This window comes from Alosa pseudoharengus, unplaced genomic scaffold (assembly GCF_046254945.1).
Source record: "Alosa pseudoharengus isolate Yale_2024_CS ecotype anadromous, Long Island Sound unplaced genomic scaffold, YU_APseudo_1.1 YU_APseudo_1.1_scf_5, whole genome shotgun sequence".
Taxonomy (NCBI): domain Eukaryota; kingdom Metazoa; phylum Chordata; class Actinopteri; order Clupeiformes; family Clupeidae; genus Alosa; species Alosa pseudoharengus.
In genome coordinates, this window is record NW_027468837.1 from 21,723,175 (window position 1) to 21,744,758 (window position 21,584).

The following is a 21,584-nucleotide window of genomic DNA, read 5'->3' on the forward strand; positions in this document are numbered from 1 at the left end:
GAAAAAAAGAAAAAGAAAGAATTTGTGTGTTAGTGGCCTGACTGTCTTCAGTGGGTCATGTTAACTAGCAGCCCCTGGGCAACGAGGCCGGTTTGTTGTGACTTCAGTATCAGTAAAATCAGTGGGCTTACTGTAGCTGTAAGTCTCTGTAGGGGACAGGGAAGCATGCCTGGGTTGCATTAGGAAGGAAGCTGCTGGTTTCTATTGAGCCTCACGAAATGGACAGCATTTTCAGTAATTGCAGTAGGACTTCAAATGTCTTATTAGGGGATTCCTTTGTCACTTTGTCACACAGCTCAGGCGCCTTTTCGCTGTCCTTGTTAAAGCCTTGCTGATGCGGCTATTTTCAGTCACATACACTGAGAATGTGAATCTCTATGCTTTTGCCCCCTACAAAAATGCTGTCAAAAGAAAATTTGGACACATTCTTTCCCTTCTGGACGAGAAGGTCACTTAGCACCGTATGATCAGTTGTCCCTATTTCTCACCCTGATAAAAAAAAAGGAACCAAAAAAAAGAAACGTCCATGCCAGCACAACACCTCATTGTTCCTTTATCAGTACTCGCACTCTCTGCCAAAGGCAGTAGGCTAAAGGAAATGCTGGTGACTTGCTCACAAAGGGCTTTTTGTGGCATGGGGGACATTTGGGCCTATGCAAATCCAGCAGACCTTGTCTCTGCCTGGCTACAGACTTGGAGACAGCTTTTAAACTCCCACCAGTTACATAGCAGTTTGTTTTCACTTGTGCTTGGACTCTCCTTCTGCCCCGTCAATATTTAATATGTTCTCCAGATGTGAAACGTGCAGTGTGAAGGGGAGTGACTAGATATCGGGGATATATGGATATTCATAGTTGTGTGAGTTTCATTTTTGACTTAGAAACCTCTGGTGGTTAAAATTACCCAGTCAGTGAAAGTCTCTCAGTGTCGGCGGCAGCGTGACAGAAAACCGTTGCTATCTGACAGTGGGCTGACCTGCCAGGGAACAACAATACAGTTAAAATAGACTAGCAGCTATCAACAGCCACAGCTGACAAGGAAAGACAGTGGTGCGCTCTGCTGTGGACTGGCTCACACTCACACCGTTGTTTTGGGAATGTGTGTGTATGTGTGCATATATGTGTGTGTGTGTGTGTGTGTGTGTCTGTCTTGGGTTACAAGCGACAGAGTCTGCGTGGCACATGTGATACATGCAAGGTGAGCGATTCTGTCGTCTGCGGTGGCCGGGGCATCGTCTCTCATCTCATCCTCACCTTTACCGCACGCCCGCGCCGTGCCTCGCCGTGCCTCGCCACGGCAACAGTGGAAATTTCCTGTCCGCTGGCCCAGCCTCCCTCCGTCACCTGTGTCATCCCCGGCTCGCCTCGCCTTCGGCTCAGCACGGAGCTCAGAGCCTGTGCCCAATCTGCTGATTGCGTTTAATTGTCTTAGGCTGGGGAGAGAGAGGGGGGTTGGTAGGTGTTTGTGTGTGTGTGTGTGTGTGTGTGTGTGTGTGGGGAGGGAGGGGGGGCTGTCCGGGGCGGGGCGGTACAGGACACTCTCTGTCAGGCTGAGTGAGAGTGACACCGGGTTTGCCTACACAGAGGCATGGTGACATCTGAGAGAGACACAGCACACTGAACTGAAGCGTGGCCATGAAGGAAATGTAAGTGCCACGGCCGGGATCTGTGGGAGAGAGAAAGAAAGATAGAGAATATAGGAGAATGAGTGATATGGGAATGAACGAGAAACGAGAGAGAAACAGAGAGAGAGAAAAAAAATACAGAGGAAAGGAGCGATGTTTTCTTTTGACTTAGCGATGATAACTCGATGCTGTGGTTATTCTTGAGAGTTGGGAATTCTTCCACTGTTGAAATTCCTGTGCCCCTGTTGAGCGGCGTTTGTTATTGCCAGCAGTAATCAGTAAAATATGTGCTATTTTAAGTACTTTTTCCCCTTATGCTCTCCTTCGCTGTCTCTCTCAGAAAAATTCTCTAGATATTTTTGGTGTTTTTGGTTCAATTTTGTGTGGCAAATGAGCAGTCTGCACACTTCCGTTATTGTCTGGCGCTTGATGGCAAGAGTGATTGAAACTCTGCCAGCTTATGTAATGTGTTTGAACATAGAAAGCTGCTAAGCCTCTGAAAGACCTGAATATGTGATACTTTGAGTCTGTACTTTTCCACTGCAGAAGTTTTTCAAGGTTGAACTTGTTGTGTGTGTGTGTTTCTAAGAAATGATGTGTCAAAATGACACATTGCTGTGTGTGCTCAGGGACAACACATTTTGTGTCAATTTCAACACCGCAATTATGTGGAGATAGACGAATTGTGTGGCTGGCTGGGTGGGTTAAAAAGTTAAAATTATAGCTGAAATAGCTGAAATTTGTCTTTAACCTATCACCCAGCCACACAATTGCTGTGTTGAAATTGACACAAAAATGTGTCATCCTGAGCACCCACAGCAATGTGTCATTTTAACACATCATACTGTAGAGTCAAACCAACCTCTCTTGTGGTCACGCACACGTGGGATAAGGTAGCCAGCCTTAACGTCTTTTCATCAAACTTCTGCTTTGCTCTCCATCCCTGTGTCCATTAGGAGATAACCCATCCCTCCCCTTGACTTCATTAAACCTTAAAACTATGTTTTTTTGATAAAGACAGTGGTGAACATGCAAACCTAATTGCGGCGTCTTCTAAACATACCAAGGGCATTGGGATCCGGTGTTTTCCTGGTGGATCGGATTCGAGTGGCTGGCCCGGGGCCATTGTGATTCCACTCGGCTGCCTCGTAAATGTTAATGGTATGAGTATTAAGTGTACTGTGAGGCTGGCCCGTGCAGACCGGCGGGTGGAGGAGTGGAGGAAGAGGAAGGGAGCATAAGAGAGGACGGGAGAGGAAGGCTTTGATGTGCCGGACGCCCCCCATTGGTCTCTGTTCTGTTCAATGCCCCCCCCCAAACCAACTGTCACCACTAGTATCCCTAAAAGGAGAGGAAGTTAAACACAATTGTGCCACTAAATTGTGAGCTAAACACAATTGTGGTGTTTTGTATTCAATGGCCTTTTTTATTTTGTGTTGCTACAGAGAGAGAATGAGAGAGAGGGAGAGGGAGAGAGAGAGGAAGAGAAAGAAAGACGATGAGGGAGAGGGAGAGAGAGAGGGAGAAAGAGAAAGTGTTGGACATTGCACCCCCCCCCCCCCCCCCCTGTAGGCAGCAGTTTGTCCAAACTGTGCCAGATTGAAAAACAGTCGGTGGTTCAGGGTGCCAAAGCATGTCTTTGGAGGACGTTGCCATCACTGGGAAACTTGGAGACAGGGAGTGAGCGTCACCAGCTTTGGCTGCGTCTCAGAAACGTTGCTTTCGTCCTGTGACAACAAGCCTGCCCTGGAATGGTGATGTGATAGCGTAAACATTAATGAAATAAAAACAAACAACCATTCATAGTTGATGTTGGAAGTGGCCAACGTTAATGATGACCTCACTCAGTAATACTTTATGTTTTTGCCAAGTCAGTAGATTTGAGGTTTTGGGTCCATTTATTTATTTATTTATTTATTTATTTATTTAATTATTTTCAGAATTCCTTTCAAACAGTTTTCAGTGGACTTTGTTGACATGATGGCCAGAGGAAGTTAGTTGTTGATTCAGTTACATTATTAGAAGCGTTAAGTTCCTTTATTTAAAATCACACATGCACAGAAGCCTTTTTACTGTGTGTGTGTGTGTGTGTGTTTGAATGTGTTCCTCCTATTGATGCAAAACAAATGCATTATTCATGTCAATGTAACCCATATAAACATCAAGGGTGTCTTTAATCTTTTACCAAGGCCTATTTTCCTCTTTGATGTACGCAGATGGACTTGGGTCTCGCCTTGTCCTGACCTCCATTTTGCTCCCAGACAGACACCTACCCCTTCCCCGTCTTTATTTACCTCTCTTCCTCACTCTCAGTTCAGGGAGAAATGGGGCAAAGGACTAGGAATAGGTACCATTATTGTCTTTGGGAGACTTGTTTCCAACTGGCGAAATAGTGATAATTTGCTGTGTTATGTCATTTTCAAAACGTTCTCTCTTTCTCTCTCTCTCTCTGTTTCTCTCCCCATAGCATGGCACAAAAAGAGAAGCTCCAATGTCTGAAGGACTTCCACAAGGACACTTTGAAGCCCTCGCCTGGGAAGAGCCCAGGCACTCGGCCGGAGGACGAGGCAGAGGGGAAGCACCCTCAGAGGGAGAAGTGGGCTAGCAAGCTTGACTTTCTTCTGTCAGTCGCCGGGGGCTTTGTCGGTTTAGGCAATGTCTGGCGCTTCCCCTACCTCTGCTACAAGAATGGCGGAGGTGAGCCTGTTTCTTTGTTTATTTGTTTGTTTATGGGAAATAAACTGAAATGACCAAAGGGAGGTTAACTTTCCCTACCTGGACAGCCACTGATACAAAATCAAATTCACTAAGCTATCAGGTGACCACATGACAACGTGACCGCCTATGTGTAATGTGTATTTACTTACCCTGTTTTTTTCTCCACATGTCAAGTGAAAAGGGAGAATAGCAAAGTCGAAACCAAACAGAATTCTTGCTGTTTGTTGCCCCAGTTCCCAGCATTACTGTAATTACAGCAGTGTCAGATTAATTCTCTTTAGGGCCAGCGATATGCGAGTATCTAGTTTCATTCAAGCATGACACCAACTGACCTCCTCAGTTAGCACTGTTGCAACTGTTCGCGGGAATCTTCATGAAATCAGCATGCAAACGTGTGGCTTGAAATAGCCACACTCCTGGCTGGCTATGTCATGGCTTCTTGGCTTGGCCACTCGTGCTTGGGCTTGATATCATGTTTCTCTTGGAGCTTACTCATCAGGCCATTCTCCACCCCTCCCACACAGGTGCATTTCTCATCCCGTATACCATCTTCCTGTTTGGAGGAGGCCTGCCTGTCTTCTTTCTGGAGGTAGCTCTGGGCCAGTACACCTCTGAGGGTGGCATCACCTGCTGGGAAAAACTCTGCCCAATCTTCACTGGTAAGCACTGAGCGCCCACACCACACCCACTCCACTAGCACACCCTCTCTCTCTCCCTCTTTTTCTCTCTCTCTCTGTAAATGAGATGAAGTGAGACAGCATCCCTAATTCTTTACATAAATAATTTACACGTTCAAGCATCAGGTCAAGCATATATATATATTTCCTTATACAAACTAAGCCACACTATAAGTTTGTGTTATAATACAAATACACACACATACACATACAGTACACATACACACATGCACACTTAGAGGACATTACTGTGGACCAGATAGCTAACGCCATTGTGTAGCAAAATGTTATTAGGTCGAGGGTCAGCATGGAAACAGACCTCTATACAAACAAAACAACAATAAAATACACTGCTCCTAGCTTCATGTTGCCATGGCCTCCAAACAGCAAAACAGCTCAGAGGTGGAAGGCAGAGGGTGATTTGACCCAAGAAGAAGACACAGCACAAAACAAGAAATCTAAATAAGCATGAGGCCTGAGTGCTAAGGAAGAGCATGTTCCTTTTTTTGTGCACACACACACACAGACACACACACACACACACACACACACACACACACAGTCATCCCCTATTTCTAAATTAAAATCTTCTCAAACTGGTTCTCAGCAGGCTGTTAAACCCCAAGCTGACTAGGGCGGGTGGTTCCCTAGCAGCTAGTTTAATTTTCATTCAGGCGAGTGCCATGGGCAGTCCTTGGGACCTGTTTGTTTATACAAAGGGTTTGTGTAGGGCAGTGGTGGGGAGTGGAGTGGAAATAGCCAGGCAGTGGGAGTGCGGGCAAGGGGCAGCTGTTAATTAGTTTGTCGGGCCGGGCTGAAACGGCTGCTTGTCAGCATAGTGAAGGCACCGCTGATGGATACAAACACAGACAGCTGCAAGATCCCGCACGCCATGATTAATTAGATCTCACCACTGTGTCGGCCCAGTGCAGTACAGCTAGATTCATACACCGCCTTATCAAACTGTAGCTGAACTGCAACTTCCTGAAAATAAGTTTTATGGACAGTGGCTGTGCTTGTGATTAAAAGGCCAGTGGTCTGATGCGAAAGAACAGAACACAGCTGACCCCATGAACTAACTTTTGATTATTAAAACCTAAACATGTTCATATTTTGATATACCTTTCAACCTTTGTAGTGGATGTCGTAGTGAAGCAGACTAGAAATCTATTTGTTTAATATGCTATGCCTTACACCCTGATAGAAGCCTTGCATCAACTCTATGGGCCTTCCAATAGGACGCTGGCTCTACATGTTTATTAATGACATCCTTTGAGAATTACCTGCTTTAATGGAGTCACAATCAACAAGCTCCTCAACAGCATGATGCACAGGTTTATAATTGACTTTTGTAATTAGAAGAAGAGAAGTTATCAGTCCATTAGGTTCAAATCTAATCTAACAATCAAAAGTCATAATAATTGGTTGCTGTAAAGTCAGTGGTTGTGTTTATGGGGATAATACACTTGTTGAGTTGTAAACATGATAATATGCTCGCTTAGAATGTGTACTGTATGTCAGATTTAACCTTAAAGAGCAATGAAAAACGGTGGAAGTTATGGAACATGCAAACAGCAGGACCTTCATTTTGGTTTTTATAGTGACAAACACATTCACGCCTTTCAGATGTAACTTGTATTGACAGTGGAGTCACGTCCCTTCCAGATACACAACAAATAGTCACAAAGTGTCACTGCTTCACAACACAAGCTCAATTTGCTACTCCGACTGCCATAGCAGTCAGTGCTAAGAGCCTTACTGGGGAAAGAGCTTGATTAATTTGTCAACAGTGGTTACTAATCCTTATCTGCCTGCTTTTAATTCAAGAAAATTCAATGACCTTCATGTCGAAATTTCTGTGATATTCTGAGTATTCTCATTAGCTTAAGCTTTGAAAATAACTGCTTTGCAGTTCCACAATGCAGGTTGCGTAAGAGAAATAATTATGTTCATGCCATTGGGGCTAGCTACAGTATGACATAGCTAGTTTACAGTAATTTACTTTACTTAACTACTTCAACTTGTTAACGTGGTTTCCCTACAACATTGTTAACTCCAGGCTACATAGTTAAGGTTGATGTCAGGTAGAATCAGCATTGATTAAATGAAACACTCCAATAAATAGAAATGTAGCAGTGTACAGCAGTGTAGCTAGCAAAAGTTACGGAACAGTGTTGCTAACTAGGTGACATCCGCTTTACACAAATTGCACAAAACTGATAATGAACACAATATCTATATATTATGGGGATTCATTTTGTACTGATCAGAACCAGGTCCACTCTAGCTAGCCATCACAACTAGGGTCTCTGCATCACACTAACACACACTGTAGATACCAGTACTAAGAATTTGAAAGAAATATGCCGGATGAACACTGACCAGTTGAGTCATCTGCTCAAATCTGCTCTATTTTCTTCTCTACACAGGTATTGGTTATGCCTCAATTGTGATCGTCTCCCTGCTCAACATCTACTACATTGTAATTCTGGCCTGGGGGCTCTACTACTTGTTCCAGTGTTTCCAGCCTGAGCTACCCTGGGCCAAGTGCAACCAACCATGGAACACCGAGAACTGCGTGGAGGACACCATGCGCAGGAACAAGACACTTTGGGCGAGTGCCAACGCCACCAACTTCACTTCCCCGGTCACAGAGTTCTGGGAGTGAGTGGCAAACATTTTTTGTTATCCCTCCTTCCCCGTCCCAGAATGCATTGCTTGCCTTCTTGCCTTCGTTGCTTGGTTCACTGGCAAAGTTGGGATAAGTGGCCCAATGCTGGGTCTTGCTGGTAGTGTTTACCTGGCTCTTTAGACGGAGGTAGTGGCAGACCAGCCGGAGAAGGAACACTCTGGCTGGCTCCGGCCAGAGCAGGAGCTAGATTGTAAACATCCACGCTATTCCTTCCTCTCACTCTCGCTCGTTTTCCCCTCTTCCTGTCTGCCTCCTTCTTTGCTCAATCATGTCAAAGTGTTTGTATTCGTTTGTGTCCTCTCAAGCATCCACTCAAGTGCGACTTGGACGTTAGATAAACTCAGGGTGCACTTCTCCTTCTCTCTTTTCCTCCCTCCCTTACTCCATCCCTCTCTCTATCTCTCCTTGAAGAGAGACAGAGCACCTAGTACAACGTCCTTCTGAAAAAAAGACATATCTGCCTACCTCATTAGTTTTAACTACTCTCTCTCTTTCTCTCTCTCTCTCCCTCCCTCTCTTTGTTCTGATAACAGGCGTAATGTCCTGAACATCTCTTCAGGTATTGATGACATTGGACCCGTTAAGTGGGACCTGGCCTTGTGTCTTCTGGCCGTCTGGATCATCTGCTTCTTTTGCATCTGGAAGGGCGTGAAGTCTACTGGGAAGGTGAGTCTCGTGAAATCAATGTTTTGTCAGGTAAACACTCCAAAGAAAAGCTATGTTCCACTTAATGAGCTTGAACACCCTGTGCGAACCAAGGTTTGCCTAAACACTGTTGCACAGTGTACAGTCTGTGAGAATGGATTTGTTGTGTTGAACAGCATTGACATTGCCATCTTTCTTTTGCCAAGTTCTTGGGGCACGAGATTCTAGTAGTCTTGTGAGATCCAAGGACAATTTGGAAGGATTTTGGCTTAGTGGGTGCCATGCTACTTTTTTCTCATTAGGAGTAGAGTTTATAAGAAAATCCTGTGGGCATGGCCTGCTGCTGATTTAATTTCTGTCTACAAGTAATATTTTGGCAAGCGGTTTATTTAACTCAAACGAGTATAACATGTTCAAATCAATAATTAGCGTTCTATATTAATTCTACTAACAGAAGTTCAACCATTGTTGACTGACTCTCAGGCGACATCTATCTGAGGCATCTCTGAAGCATCTTAGGATTTAGGTATAGTGCGTTGACTCAAAGAAGCTTGTCCATTCATAGACAGCTGTCATTAGCCTGTACAACAGCTGAGTAGCGTTGGATCTGTGAAGAAGCCCACTTTTCGTCTAGGCTCCTAGCACAGACAACAGCCATTGTGGTCACAACTCAATCAACTTAACATGCTATATCACCGTCGGACATAGTACACACCTAAGTACTTCTGCCCTCGATGCAAATGTCCCTTTAGCTGCGGTGTTCAACCGTGGCCACTGTCATAGATCATGCTTACAGCATAGGCTATTGATTGTTTGGCTCCGGTACGGCTTTCCCCAGACGGTCCGTCTAGTGAGTGATCTGGCGGGGCTTTGGCCAGACGACTGTCGCGGCCACATGAGTTAGGAGCGCGAACAGAGGCACAGTGTAGGGTGTCTTCTCGCTCGCTCGCCTTCTCATTCAGGCTTTGAGTTGGGTTTATGTGGCCCAGATTTGAACTCGTGTTGAATTATGTAATGTAGTGGGGCTCCGGGACGGGAGGCCTCTCACCATGATTTGTAGCTGTGGCTGGAGAGCAAATAAAGCGAAGCGTGGCGCTTATTTGTGGCAAGACACAATAACGAAGTGGCCTTTCATGAAATGATTGCACCAGTACCGACCCTGTTATTGTGGCTCTTGAGGGTGAAGGCTTTAGGACTCAAGCCTGTTCCGTTGCATCCTAACGGTCACGTGGCTTTGCAGCGTAAACAGACAATGGCAGACTGTCAGCCAGCCAGTCTGCAGAGGAAGGTTTCAAGCTGTGGGATGTTGGGTCAAAACAAGGTTTCCACTGACTGGAACCTATTCATTAGGGCATTAGTCGCTACATTCAGATTCAATGAAAAGCAGCCTTTATGGTTTACATGGCTTCATGTAATCTCTCTCTCTCTCTCTCTCTCTCTCTCTCATTCAATGAAAAGCAGCCTTTATGGTTTACATGGCTTCATGTAATCTCTCTCTCTCTCTCTCTCTCTCTCTCTCTCTCTCTCGTTCCCCAGGTGGTCTACATCACCGCCACCTTCCCATTTTTCATGCTTATTGTGCTCCTGGTCCGTGGCGTCACTCTACCTGGAGCGTCCAAAGGCATCACGTTCTATCTGTACCCCAACTTGACCCGTCTGGAGGACCCAGAGGTAAGGGATCACCCCATCACCCCCCCCCCCCCCCCCAAAACTGCCCACACTAGCTACTCCACAGTATCTTATTACCCCTCCAAACTCACACCGTGTCACACCGACCCCTTGGCCCTCTTCACATACTTCTCCCCTATATCATTTTATACAGACACTTCAGCCCATCAGTCATCCCGGGCATCCAAGTGTCACACTCCAAAGTGGAGCTGTGCAGTGATAGGTTAATCTCAAATCATCGCCCAGTGGCAACCCGGCTACATGTGACAAAAAAAGACCCAGTTATGCATCTTAAGACCTTACACAAGCAGTTGATTTTGAGAAAGAGCAAGAATTTGCTCTCAAGATGTTAGTGTCAGCGCTACCTCAGCCATGTATACTTTATACTTTTTTGCTATCATAGGTTTGGATTGACGCAGGCACACAGATTTTCTTCTCGTACGCTATTTGCCTGGGGGCAATGACATCACTGGGAAGCTACAACAAGTATAAATACAACTGCTACAGGTGAGTGTCTGGTCCAAGGGGCCTCTGAGGGACTAGTCCAGTGAAAAAAAAGAAAAAAAGTGGGAACCTAGGTTCCATGTGTGTAAATTAACAACCTCCATGACATATGTGTGACTCAGGGACTGTTTGCTGCTGGGAGGCCTGAACAGCGGAACCAGCTTTGTGTCTGGCTTCGCAATATTTTCCGTCCTGGGCTTCATGGCACAAGAGCAAGGGGTGGACATTGCCGATGTGGCAGAGTCAGGTACGAGGGTTAAAGTAGCAGTGATGGTGGGCGCTGTTACTTCAAACAAACAACAAAAAAAGTAGATTTTGGTGAAATAGATTCAAAAATGACAAATTGGAACTGCAGATTCTTAGATTATTACTAAACGAACAAAAAACATAGTGTAGAAATGCTCAGAATTCGACTTTGAAATGTGGAACGTTTAGCAGTTGAACGCTCGTTGATTTAGAACGAAAAAAGTAGGAAAACTCAGTGAAAGCAAATGTAGGCACTGTCTACGGGAGAAAGGGAAAGTGAAATTCATTCAGTGGGATTCAAAAAGCCAATCTGTGGAACTCTGTGGAGACAACGTACTTGACAACGCTGCGAAAAAGAGCACTGGTTATTGGATCTCGCCCTGACCGGTTATCGCCGAAGAGCTAACAGTTAGCAATGTGCCGGGATGTAGTTTTCCTCTGACACTCTGGGACGAAAGAGGGCTGCTTAAATCCACGTTTCCACGTGTAGAGTAAAGTTAAAATGGGGGTATAAAAATTGGAGCATCTTGTGCCAACTTTTTAACTCTAAACCAAGGAATAGACCAAAATTAAGAAACTGCTCATCATTGAAGTTCTCTGCTGAATCCACGACTGTGCTCATGATGATTATTTTGGAGTCCATGTTGTAATAGCACAATAGCTAGCAGTAACCTCTGGCTAATGCCCTTGGAGAACTCGATTGGATTTGTTTTTGTTTTTTTGCTTTTGTCTTAGACTCTAATTGGAAAGGTCTCAAGATGTCTCGCCTTCACTCAACCATTCAGCATGCTCTCTCTCTTTAGTTTATGGCATAAAAATCATTTGGTTTGTGTCTGGCTTTGGTCCGCTCTCCACTGGAGACGTGATTTTGCTGAAAGACGGGCTTCAGTTGCTCTCTATGGCTCACAGCTTTGTCTGAGTTCCAGATTTACTGGCTCTTCTCCTGTTTCTCCTGATGTCTAAATGAAGAGAGAGTAGTGCAGAGCAACACCACTGCACAGGAATTAGTTTGCTGTTTGCTGTTTGGCTTGCTTAAAAATGTCTTGTTTACGGGGGCATAAGCCTCCTCAGAAACTATTTGCACAGTGCATAGCTGTGTTGATAACATTATCAAACTAAAGTGTATAAAGGTAAGCCATGAGTATTTGTTTCTAGTTTGGAGGGGAAATTACTGGCTCCTAGTTTGGAGGCCAAGTTATGTTTGGCTTGTATCTTGAACCTGACAAGAGACTATGTCTAGCCTCAACAGTCTACAGTTTATTGTATTTTTGTCACGCTATGTCAAATGCTCCTGTGCTGTCCATTTGTTTCTCTGTTTTGTGTCTTTTAAAAACTTTTGTCAAGCAGGTTCTTCCATGTCACACTTGCAATGTTGGCAAGAAGAGGTGATTAGTATGTTGCCTTCTGTTTCCCGATACTGTTATGCTGCATACAGCTCTAGTCATATAATTATTGTAGAAAGAACACTGAAAGTTCCTGCCTGCTCAGATCTATTGGGTCATTCTGGCATTAACCAAACACCAATACATTGATGGAAAAAATTAATAATAATAGAAAAAAAAGTAAACAGAAAAAAAATCCCACATTATTAGTTTGTAGCCAACATCTTACCAGTACCTATGCCATACGGCATACCCTTGGCCATCGATTTTTTTGAAGTGCTCTCAGCTTGAGCAATCGCTTCGAAAAACACAGCTCTTACCAAGGTGAACATGTGTTGGCTGGGCTGTCCTATTCTAACCACATGCTCTCCCCCTCTTCTCCCCCTCCTCTACCCCTGTAGGTCCTGGCTTGGCTTTCATCGCCTATCCAAAGGCTGTGTCCATGATGCCCCTGCCCACCTTCTGGGCTGTCCTATTCTTTATCATGCTTCTGCTTTTGGGGCTCGACAGTCAGGTCAGTTGCTGTTAAACCACATCAAATAAAAAAAAAGGTTAGGGATATACATGGATGCAAAGTTAGTATTGGACATACACTGCACGCGTGGAACTATGCGTACTGCACCAAACCACACCGGGTAGTGACCAACCTTAAAAAAGTAAGATGAGAAGTGCAACACGCACGCATGTTATGTAAAGTGTGGCTAAACGCTCCATGCCTACTATGTAAAATGAGAGGTACAGTATATGCAAACTACTGTATACTTATTAATATGCCAAACCACACCTAATACTGCTCAACACTTAAAAGGAGTACATGTTCACCATACATTTAAAATCAAACCACATATACTGTAGGACCTATATTAACACAGGCCTGCAGATAGCCCTGCAGTTTGTATAATGGAAACCTGGTCTGTGTTCACATTCCTAAATAGAGTTTATGTACCTCAAGTTAATGCAACTTAAAAATTAGCTTAGATAGTTTCCTATTATACCACAAGCGCAAGCCGTGGAAGCTGTGTTGAAAACTGCGCTACACCAACAGCTTTTACGGTATCAAGATAGAGCAGAGTAACATCATCTCTTACGGCAGCCGGGAATCTGCACAGACAGACCATTACTGTAGCTCATGTGGCAGAATGGCCAACAGTGCCAGCAGAGGCAAGGTTCGGGTTACCCGGGGCAACAAACAATCACCAAACATGTCCTGTCCTTCCCAGCCATTTCAGCAAAGTGTCACTGGCCTGCTTCTCCCCGAAAAGGCACGTGGAGACATGGCCGACACTATGAGGTGTTGATAACGAACGTGTTGGTGGGTGTCCAGATTAGGGCTGGGTAGAGCAGAGGAATGCCAATTTGGACGGTTTCTGCAGGGGAAAGAATGTCTGTCAGTATTGCACAACTAACCCCAATCTTCCTGTGTATTAAGAGTCTGTTTAGTCTGTCCATGACAAAACAGGTCGTAAAACCAAAATATATGAGTAAATTTAGCAATTAGGTGTTTATTATATTAAACGACCAGAACCTAGCATACGGAGTTAGATTTGAGTATCATATTGAATACCAAGATTTAATGCTAAGAAATGTTTATTTGCCATTACCCTGTTTTGGGCAAACACATTACGGCCAAACACATTACGTTGCCATAGCTATCTACTTTCAGTCATGATAAGGCTGCTTCAATAACCCCCCCCCCCTTCCCTAATGGATGATGTAGAAAAGGAAGGAGTGTGAGGAAAAAAAAAACTTTGTTGGGTATCTTTCAGGCTGGCGTCAGGTGGTGTCTCAGATTTCTCAGCCACAGTGAAATTATACACTGCGCTAAGCCAGTGTCCTTACTACGCCATATGTATCTGTGTAATTAGTCATCAAAGTGGTTCACCTATGCTGTATAAAGGTTGCAACAGTCCTTATCAGTTCATTTTGTCAGAATCACAAAGAATGATTTACTTGGGAGAAAATTATGCAATGCCAGTAAAGCAGAACCTGCAGTTTACAAGGATTTTGCAAGGAAATGCTATGTATATTTGGGCTGGGATGATGAAGGGGTGATTAAGTGGTTGGCTACCCGCTTACCAACAGATTAAATGGGAATTTAAGAAAGTGCGTTTCCAAACTCTGGTTTGCATTTAAAGCTTTTGCATGGCCACAGAAAAAAATAGTGAATATGTATTTATATTAGTTGAATGTATATGACTTTGTACTACTACATTATGTGCTTGGCATGTTGCAAATGTTTAGCAAGTCTGTCTTTCTATTCTCCCACAGTTTGTCGAAGTGGAAGGACAGATCACTTCTCTTGTTGATCTCTATCCATCCTTCCTAAGGAAGGGTTACCGGCGGGAAATCTTCATAGCTATAGTGTGTTTCCTGAGCTATCTTCTGGGACTAACCATGGTTACCAAAGTAAGTATACCAACGATGCTCCTTTTAACGCATCATTAGTACCGCACACACGTTTCATGTTTTGAATTTCTCAACACACAGCCCCCCCCCCAACACCCCCACCTTCCTCCTCCCTTCTCCTCTCAACCGTGTCCATTTTTAGCGCTAGTCTGTGATGCCAGCTCGGACGTACAGGCCGCCCGCTATATTGAGTCGGGCTATTCCTGCACCCTCTGAAAGGCAGCCAGAGCATCAGTCAACAGCCAAGGTCCAGAATAGCCCCCGAGCTTGAGCGCTTCCTGCTTTGTGCCATTACAGTACATAGAGGTAGAGGGAGGGAGAGAGAGAGAGAGACAGAATAAGAGAGAAAGAGGGATATTCCCAGGCAGAGTAAAAAGGTCCAGCTTGATGTTTTCGAGGAGCTTAATGAGTAATGTTTTCAAGAAGCCATACTAGGAGATTGCTGGGTCTATTTTTCGCAAGATGTCCCCCATCTGCAGGCTGTCCTTTGCCCTGTACCCTGCCCTCCCATGGACATCCCATGCCCTCTGACTCCCATCGGAGTCCTTTTTGGCCACTGTGGTTCTGCGTCATGGGGGAGTCCCCCCCCCCCCCCCCCCATCCTTTCGCTCTCGTTTTTTTTCCATACCCTCTTCTTTTTCCGTGACATCATTTCTCCAGTTGCCCCCACTTCATATACCCTCCTGCCCCCCTCCCCTCAGTCTTTCTCCCACTCACGCGCTCTCCATCTATCTCGCTGTGGTAGGATAGCTTGAGGACAAATGCAGGAACTGTCCAGTCAGCCTCTGTCTGAGACTCAGTGGCCCACACACTCTCAGATAAATGCAGTTTCTCACAGATGCTCACTGTCCATCGTCCTCATCTGACAAAGGCTCTGCCATAATGGAATTTTAACAACACCCCCCCCCCTTTTCTCTCTCTCTTTTTCTATCTGTTCTATAGGGTGGCATGTATGTGTTCCAACTGTTTGACTACTATGCAGCCAGTGGTGTGTGCCTTTTGTGGGTGGCATTCTTTGAATGTATTGCTGTAGCCTGGGTTTATGGTAAGTGCTTTTTATATATATATATATATATATATATATATATCTATCACAGACACATGATAAGAATATGTTGTGTATGTGTATGTATAGTTATGTCAGAGTAGCTTTTCTTTCCTAACCTGTTTTTGAACCTGGTGTTATAACAAGAGAGAAACCTGTGCAGCTTCATATTTACTGCAGTGACTATAGTATCTTACAGCCTGAATTAGAACTTACGTTTTGTAGATATCAGACCCACAAACAGACGTTTGGTAGCCACCTCTTAAACTATGAAAGGAAGGCAGTTACGCCTACCAGCCTGTTTGTGTTTTGGAATCTGGCGTTGAGGTTTTAGGTTAAACTCCACGCAGCTGCAGGTGCTACCTGCGTGCCATTGTCATCTAAATTGTCCAGGCTAAATACGGGCTACTCATAACACTTCCCATTCCAGTTTAGGGGTGGCCACGGAGACAGATCAGGCATACATAAACATACTCTTTTAAAATTCACTGTTAAGTCCATTGTGACAAGTTTAACTTGTTGTTGAATGTGTAATGAAGAGATGTGTAACTAGGAGAAGTATCTAGGATCTTTAGAAATGTTACAAAGCTACTTTGGTCACCAGAAGATATCACAGCTCAAAAGCTGTCCTGGTCATGCCCAGAAAGTTGTTTCTCATGAAACATTTGGTCATGAGTCTTATAAAACTATTGATTAAGTGATTAAGTATAAAATAAAGTCCTCATAATAGTCCTTGACCTTATAATATCTCTCAGGTCATGCAGTTCAATATCATTGCTGGGTGGTGGCTGTTGCATAAGAACATATGTACAACAAATAATCCAATACAACTTCACTGATAAATGTTAAATTTTTCATGTAACATCATTTAGTTTTATATTAAATTGCTGTCAGTACAGTTATGTAAGGCGATAACATGCATCCCTCTCTTGTTTTGCTAGGCGCTGATAATTTCTATGATGCGATTGAGGATATGATTGGCTATCGACCAAATCCCTGGATGAAGTGGAGCTGGACTGTGATCACCCCCGTTCTATGTGTGGTAAGTGTTGTTGAAATAAAAATGTCCCCAGATGACTTGTGAGTCCCCACAATGTCTTACATACACAGGTAGTTAGTTACTGAGTCACATTGCAATGACCATTGTACCTTCTACATTACATGGGCCAAAAGTAGGACCAAAATCCGATCTTTCTACCTGAGTGATTGAAGTTTTATTATCCCAGGATCACAGGGAAAATGATGATGAATAATATTATTGAATTAATACAGGAAAAAAAAAACAATCATGGCTTGACACACCTAGTTCTCCATGGCTTAGGTAAATCCCTTTGATATAATTTATTGACTTTTTTCAGTCATGTGACAGATAAAGGTATACAGATTAGTACTGTCAGTGCTCTAGGTCTAGGCCTGTACACACTGCAATAGTCTCTGTGACAATTTTTTTTTCCGCTTTGACCCCATCCCCCCTGACCGTTGGCGTTAAAAAAATGCTATGCAACTGCCCTCTTCCATGCCGGATTTGCAGAGAAAATCCAACACTTTGCTCGGTGCCCTCCAGATGGATGGACCATCTGCCTGCTGTGGCCAGATCTGAGCATTATAGCTGCAGGATTACGTAGATACTGCTCCTCGTGCAGTCATGAGAGTGGGTGGGGGCAGTGGTGGGGGTTGGGTGGTGGTCGCCCAAAAAGTGTGCCTAACGTTGCCGGTGAAACTATCTCTCTGTGAGAACCAAAAAGCTCAGAGGAGTTCCTCTCGACTCCTTCAGAAAAGACACTCTGATCCCTGCGCACTGTTTAATCTGTAATGGTATTTTGTACATTCTGCAGCTACACTTCCCAGACTAATCTCCTTTTATTCTCTTATCTTAAAGGGAAAGGGAAAAAACTGCTTATCATGCACTTTTTCCTGTCTGTGATGGGCGGAAAACACTATAACTAAGCCATTTTGTGAAAGATTTTTTGTCCTTAGTTGTTTTATCTAAGTTGTCAGTTGACTGATAACCTCAGTGATGGCGCTGTGTAGTTCAGTTGGTTACTTTTTAAGCCCGGTGTTTGCTTGGTCCACTTGTCCAGCTGCTCTGTTCTGTCAGGGGATTTGTGTTTGCTGTGAAAATGAAGAACTAGACACTGAATAACTTCCCACATTCCTGCATGTGCTGTTCCGTGCAGGCGATGAGTCATGTATTAACTTAATCTTATTTACTCTCTTTCTCTCTCTCTCTCTCTCTCTTTTCTCACTATCAGGGCTGTTTTATATTCTCCTTGGTCAAGTACAAGCCTTTGAAATACAACAAAGTCTACGAGTACCCAGACTGGTCCATCGGTATTGGCTGGACGTTGGCTCTCACTTCCATGATCTGCATCCCCATGGTGGTCGTGATTAAGATCATTCAGTCAGAAGGGCCCCTGATCGAGGTACTTATAAATACACACACACACGTACAGGCGTTAGCATAAAAAAGCTCATCACATCCAGCTGTAATGCATATTTGCATTCACAAATACCCACCTGTGTGGGAATGGAAAAATCTTTGCTATATTCCATGCAAATGCCATGTGGTGTTGAGCCCATCATTTACATTTATATTTACATATAGTCATTTCAGAGACACTTTTACCTAAAGTGATTCCCATGTAAAGGTCATCACAGTCCAATATTTTTTTGCCCTCAGGACAGTAGGACTGACAGTCCTTGTATTCAACTGTAAGAACAAATACCTTATAGTTAAGATCATAATCTCTCTTTCTCCCCCTCCTTTCTCTCTCTCTCTCTCTCTCTCTCTCTCTCCTTCTCTCTCTCCCTCACAGCGGATAAAGGCGGTGGCTGCCCCATCCAGAGCCGCGAGTTCTTGTCCAGCTAAGTACCGCACCAAGGTACCTGAGCTAGCCAACCCTCTGGACCCCAATGGGAACAACGGTTTAATGATGCCCACCCATACCATTGTAGAAACCATGATGTGAGCGCTCTCTGTGAGAGGATTCAAAAAAAAATGACCCACTTTCCATGTTATATATATATATATATATAAATATGAATATATATAACAGTATATATATTTGCTAACTCTGAAATAGTCGTAGGACCAGGTTTACATTGCTACGTATCTGCACTAGGAGTTTCTTTTTTTATGGAGGAAGTTATATGTAGTTTTTTTTCTGTCCATGTTTTTAATATTTTTATCATAATGTTATTATTATATTTGTATGATAATAATAATCATTGCTATTAGTTTTGTGACTGTCGTCAGCTTAAGGCACAGCCTCAGTCACAAACAGTACTTTGGACATAGAGTGGTAAATGTTTCTTTGTTTTCTTTCTGTACATAATGGGTTATATGTAGTCTGGTTTTCTTTAAGGGTGGACAGATTAATAAGTAAACATACTAAAGGACTATATAAATATATTTTGGGTATTAGGATTCAACTAAGTATATGTTGTTTAAGAGTAACACTGGTGTAGCTGTTAAACAGACTATTATCTCCCTCCAGACAGTTACATAGTATATCTTTTATGTTGTGGAGTTGTCCTTGTATGGTAAGGTTAGATTTACATCTCGCTATCCATGATGTTTGTCACATCCGAAGGCTCATCCAGCTTGCGGACAGGCAACCATCAGAGTCTGCCACACTGCCCCATCGTCCTGTACGCGCGTGTGTGTATACTAATCTCACAATGACGAAGGACGGTAGCCAAGCAAGGACACTACTGCGAAACACCTACGCTGTGCATGTGTGCTTGCCACCCACACACCAAAGTCCTAGACTCTCTTCTCTTCTCTCCTCATAGTGTTTACACCTCGCGCACGGTGCACGCAAGATCAGGCAGGTTACATCACACTAACTCTTAATAGCAACATATCTCTCAGCTCTGCTCTGTTCTCCCGTACTGTGGGGGGACAGATCCATCATTCAGACAGAGCAGCTTCACTGCCCAACATCTGAACATGTCAATGAGAGCCTTAATCAAATGCATCATTAAAATACACACACACACAGACGCGCACACACGCGCAAACACACAAACACCCAGACCCAGACCCATTTTTACATGTCTATTCACACTCCCTAAGACCACCATATCTCAGCTTGTGTCTGCTTCAGGCCATTCTTATGAACATAGCACATCATATCAGCACGTTCTCTTTTTTTGTTTTTAAATACAAAACGATCATTAATACGTAAACAGTTGTAAAAACAGCACGTGTAGACATGAAACACATTCTTACCTGGGAATGTTGTCATTGTGTCTGTCAAAGTAGCAGTCTTTATTATTATATTGGGAGGTAGTCTTTTTTATTTTAAGGTATTAAAATTCAGATGTATTTTATGTTTATTCTATTTTGTTTAAAATCACATTTGCCTTTTGTATTGAAGATGTAAAATGTGTTTGACCACTCTGTTAACAATTACCAATATTTCTCAGAGGGAGGGGTTTCACATACAATAATTAATCAACAAAAAGCTTGCTGCAATTTCTAATGTGCAATATTTTGTAGGGAAATAAGCATATTTTTTTGTTTTTCTCAAAAGTTGGTACTTTATCAGAATATACTGAGCAGAACTTGGAAGAAATTAATAGGGGCCAATTTAAGCTACCATTAAAAAATGCTTTGCCACAGTAACAACGAAAACTGTATCTGACCAAGACAGCTTTTCTCTGTGCAGTGTTACCTGTTGTCAGTCTATCTGCAAATGTGCTCATTTTTCTTAAACCTGATATGAAAACCTTTGAAACCAACAAAAATCATGTTCTCAACTGATTGATTTTTTTTTGGGTAGACTGAATTGGCTTCACAAGTAAAAGGACAATAGCCGTCAAAGGCAGCTCACTTCAGAGTCAATCGGACCCTAAGTTCAGACTGGAGTCTCTTGCCCACTGGTAATGACATCAGCCCAAAAGGCAGCGTGTCTCTCGGCTGCCGGCCACTTTAAAGGAAAACAGCTTGTGTGGAGGCACCCATGTGGTGCTTTTGCCTTCCGTGGAGTTTGTTTGTTTGAGATGAAGACTTGAAATGATCCTGTTAGAGGCTGACTGCGTGGAGGAGAGCCCACAAGGTCCGCTGGGGCGCTCACCCCCTGTCCAGCTCCCCCCAAACCCCTCAACCCCTCGACCCTTCCCCCCACACCCCCCGAGGCCTCTCCCCTTCAGGGATCTTACCTACCTGTCTTTTTTTTATTAGGAAAAAAGTATGGTGTATGGTAAATGTTTTTGAAGTCTATGATGCGAGATTTTAATCAAAAATTTGGGGGGAAAATAAATGTTTCGTTTTTATTTTTTAAATGAATCTGTGAGAAAAAATGAAATGTATTAGACCAGGTTTTACAGTACCTAAAACCTTTTTTTATTTCATAATAAACATTATTCTTTGAAAAAGCCTTTTGCTTTATGTCAGTGATACGAACATTGCTAGCTATTCCAAGTCAAAGGAACGCAGCAATACAGTACCATACCACACTAAAGAGGTGGTTTTGCTCACTGTTGTTGTGCTACCTGTGGAAATTTACCAGCCTGATCCTAGTCCTAAAGCTCCATGGCATCCCCACCACTCTTGTCTGTCCGAGCCATCTCCAGGCGGCTCCATTGTAATACCTGTGATGAATCAATCAACCCAGGCTGACCCCTACTGCTGTCCCCACAGCAATGTCAGGCTATTTAAACTCACCCATTACGTGCTTCACATGTCAAGCCAGGACACCAGATGATGCTTGGGGGAAGGTACAAAAGTCAGGATTGAGCAAAACGCGGTGTTATGTATAGTGAGACTTGACATAAATCAGATGTGGTGCGCTTCACTTGTGTTTGGGCTGGCGACAGAAAAAAAAAAAGAAATAAATCCAGATTGCAGCTGCCATAAATCTACACAAAGAGAAGGGCAGGCATTACGTCAAGGACTGGTGGCTTGGCAGACCTTGGGTGACAGAACCAAGAGGAGGTTGTTCTTGGGCACTGAGGCACTCGGTTGGATGTT

At 43.7% G+C, this 21,584-nt stretch overlaps 1 protein-coding gene across 3 annotated transcripts in view; it reads left to right on the forward strand.

Moving 5' to 3' along the window:
- Positions 1–21,339, forward strand: part of slc6a6b (solute carrier family 6 member 6b) — a 25,145-nt gene extending 3,806 nt beyond the window's left edge. For 2 of the 3 annotated variants that reach the window (XM_076268732.1, XM_076268729.1), the window contains exons 2-14: positions 4,092–4,321; positions 4,867–5,001; positions 7,449–7,683; positions 8,245–8,377; positions 9,893–10,027; positions 10,428–10,531; positions 10,651–10,775; positions 12,558–12,670; positions 14,425–14,562; positions 15,505–15,607; positions 16,549–16,649; positions 17,860–18,030; positions 18,424–21,339. In XM_076268732.1, the coding sequence (XP_076124847.1) occupies positions 4,093–4,321; positions 4,867–5,001; positions 7,449–7,683; positions 8,245–8,377; positions 9,893–10,027; positions 10,428–10,531; positions 10,651–10,775; positions 12,558–12,670; positions 14,425–14,562; positions 15,505–15,607; positions 16,549–16,649; positions 17,860–18,030; positions 18,424–18,576 (1,875 nt within the window). In that variant the 5' untranslated portion in view covers position 4,092 and the 3' untranslated portion in view covers positions 18,577–21,339. Of the gene's footprint in view, positions 1–1,520; positions 1,646–4,091; positions 4,322–4,866; positions 5,002–7,448; positions 7,684–8,244; positions 8,378–9,892; positions 10,028–10,427; positions 10,532–10,650; positions 10,776–12,557; positions 12,671–14,424; positions 14,563–15,504; positions 15,608–16,548; positions 16,650–17,859; positions 18,031–18,423 lie in introns of those variants that run through there. The other variant, XM_076268730.1, reaches the window with a different exon arrangement.
- The last annotated feature ends 245 nt before the right edge of the window (positions 21,340–21,584 follow it).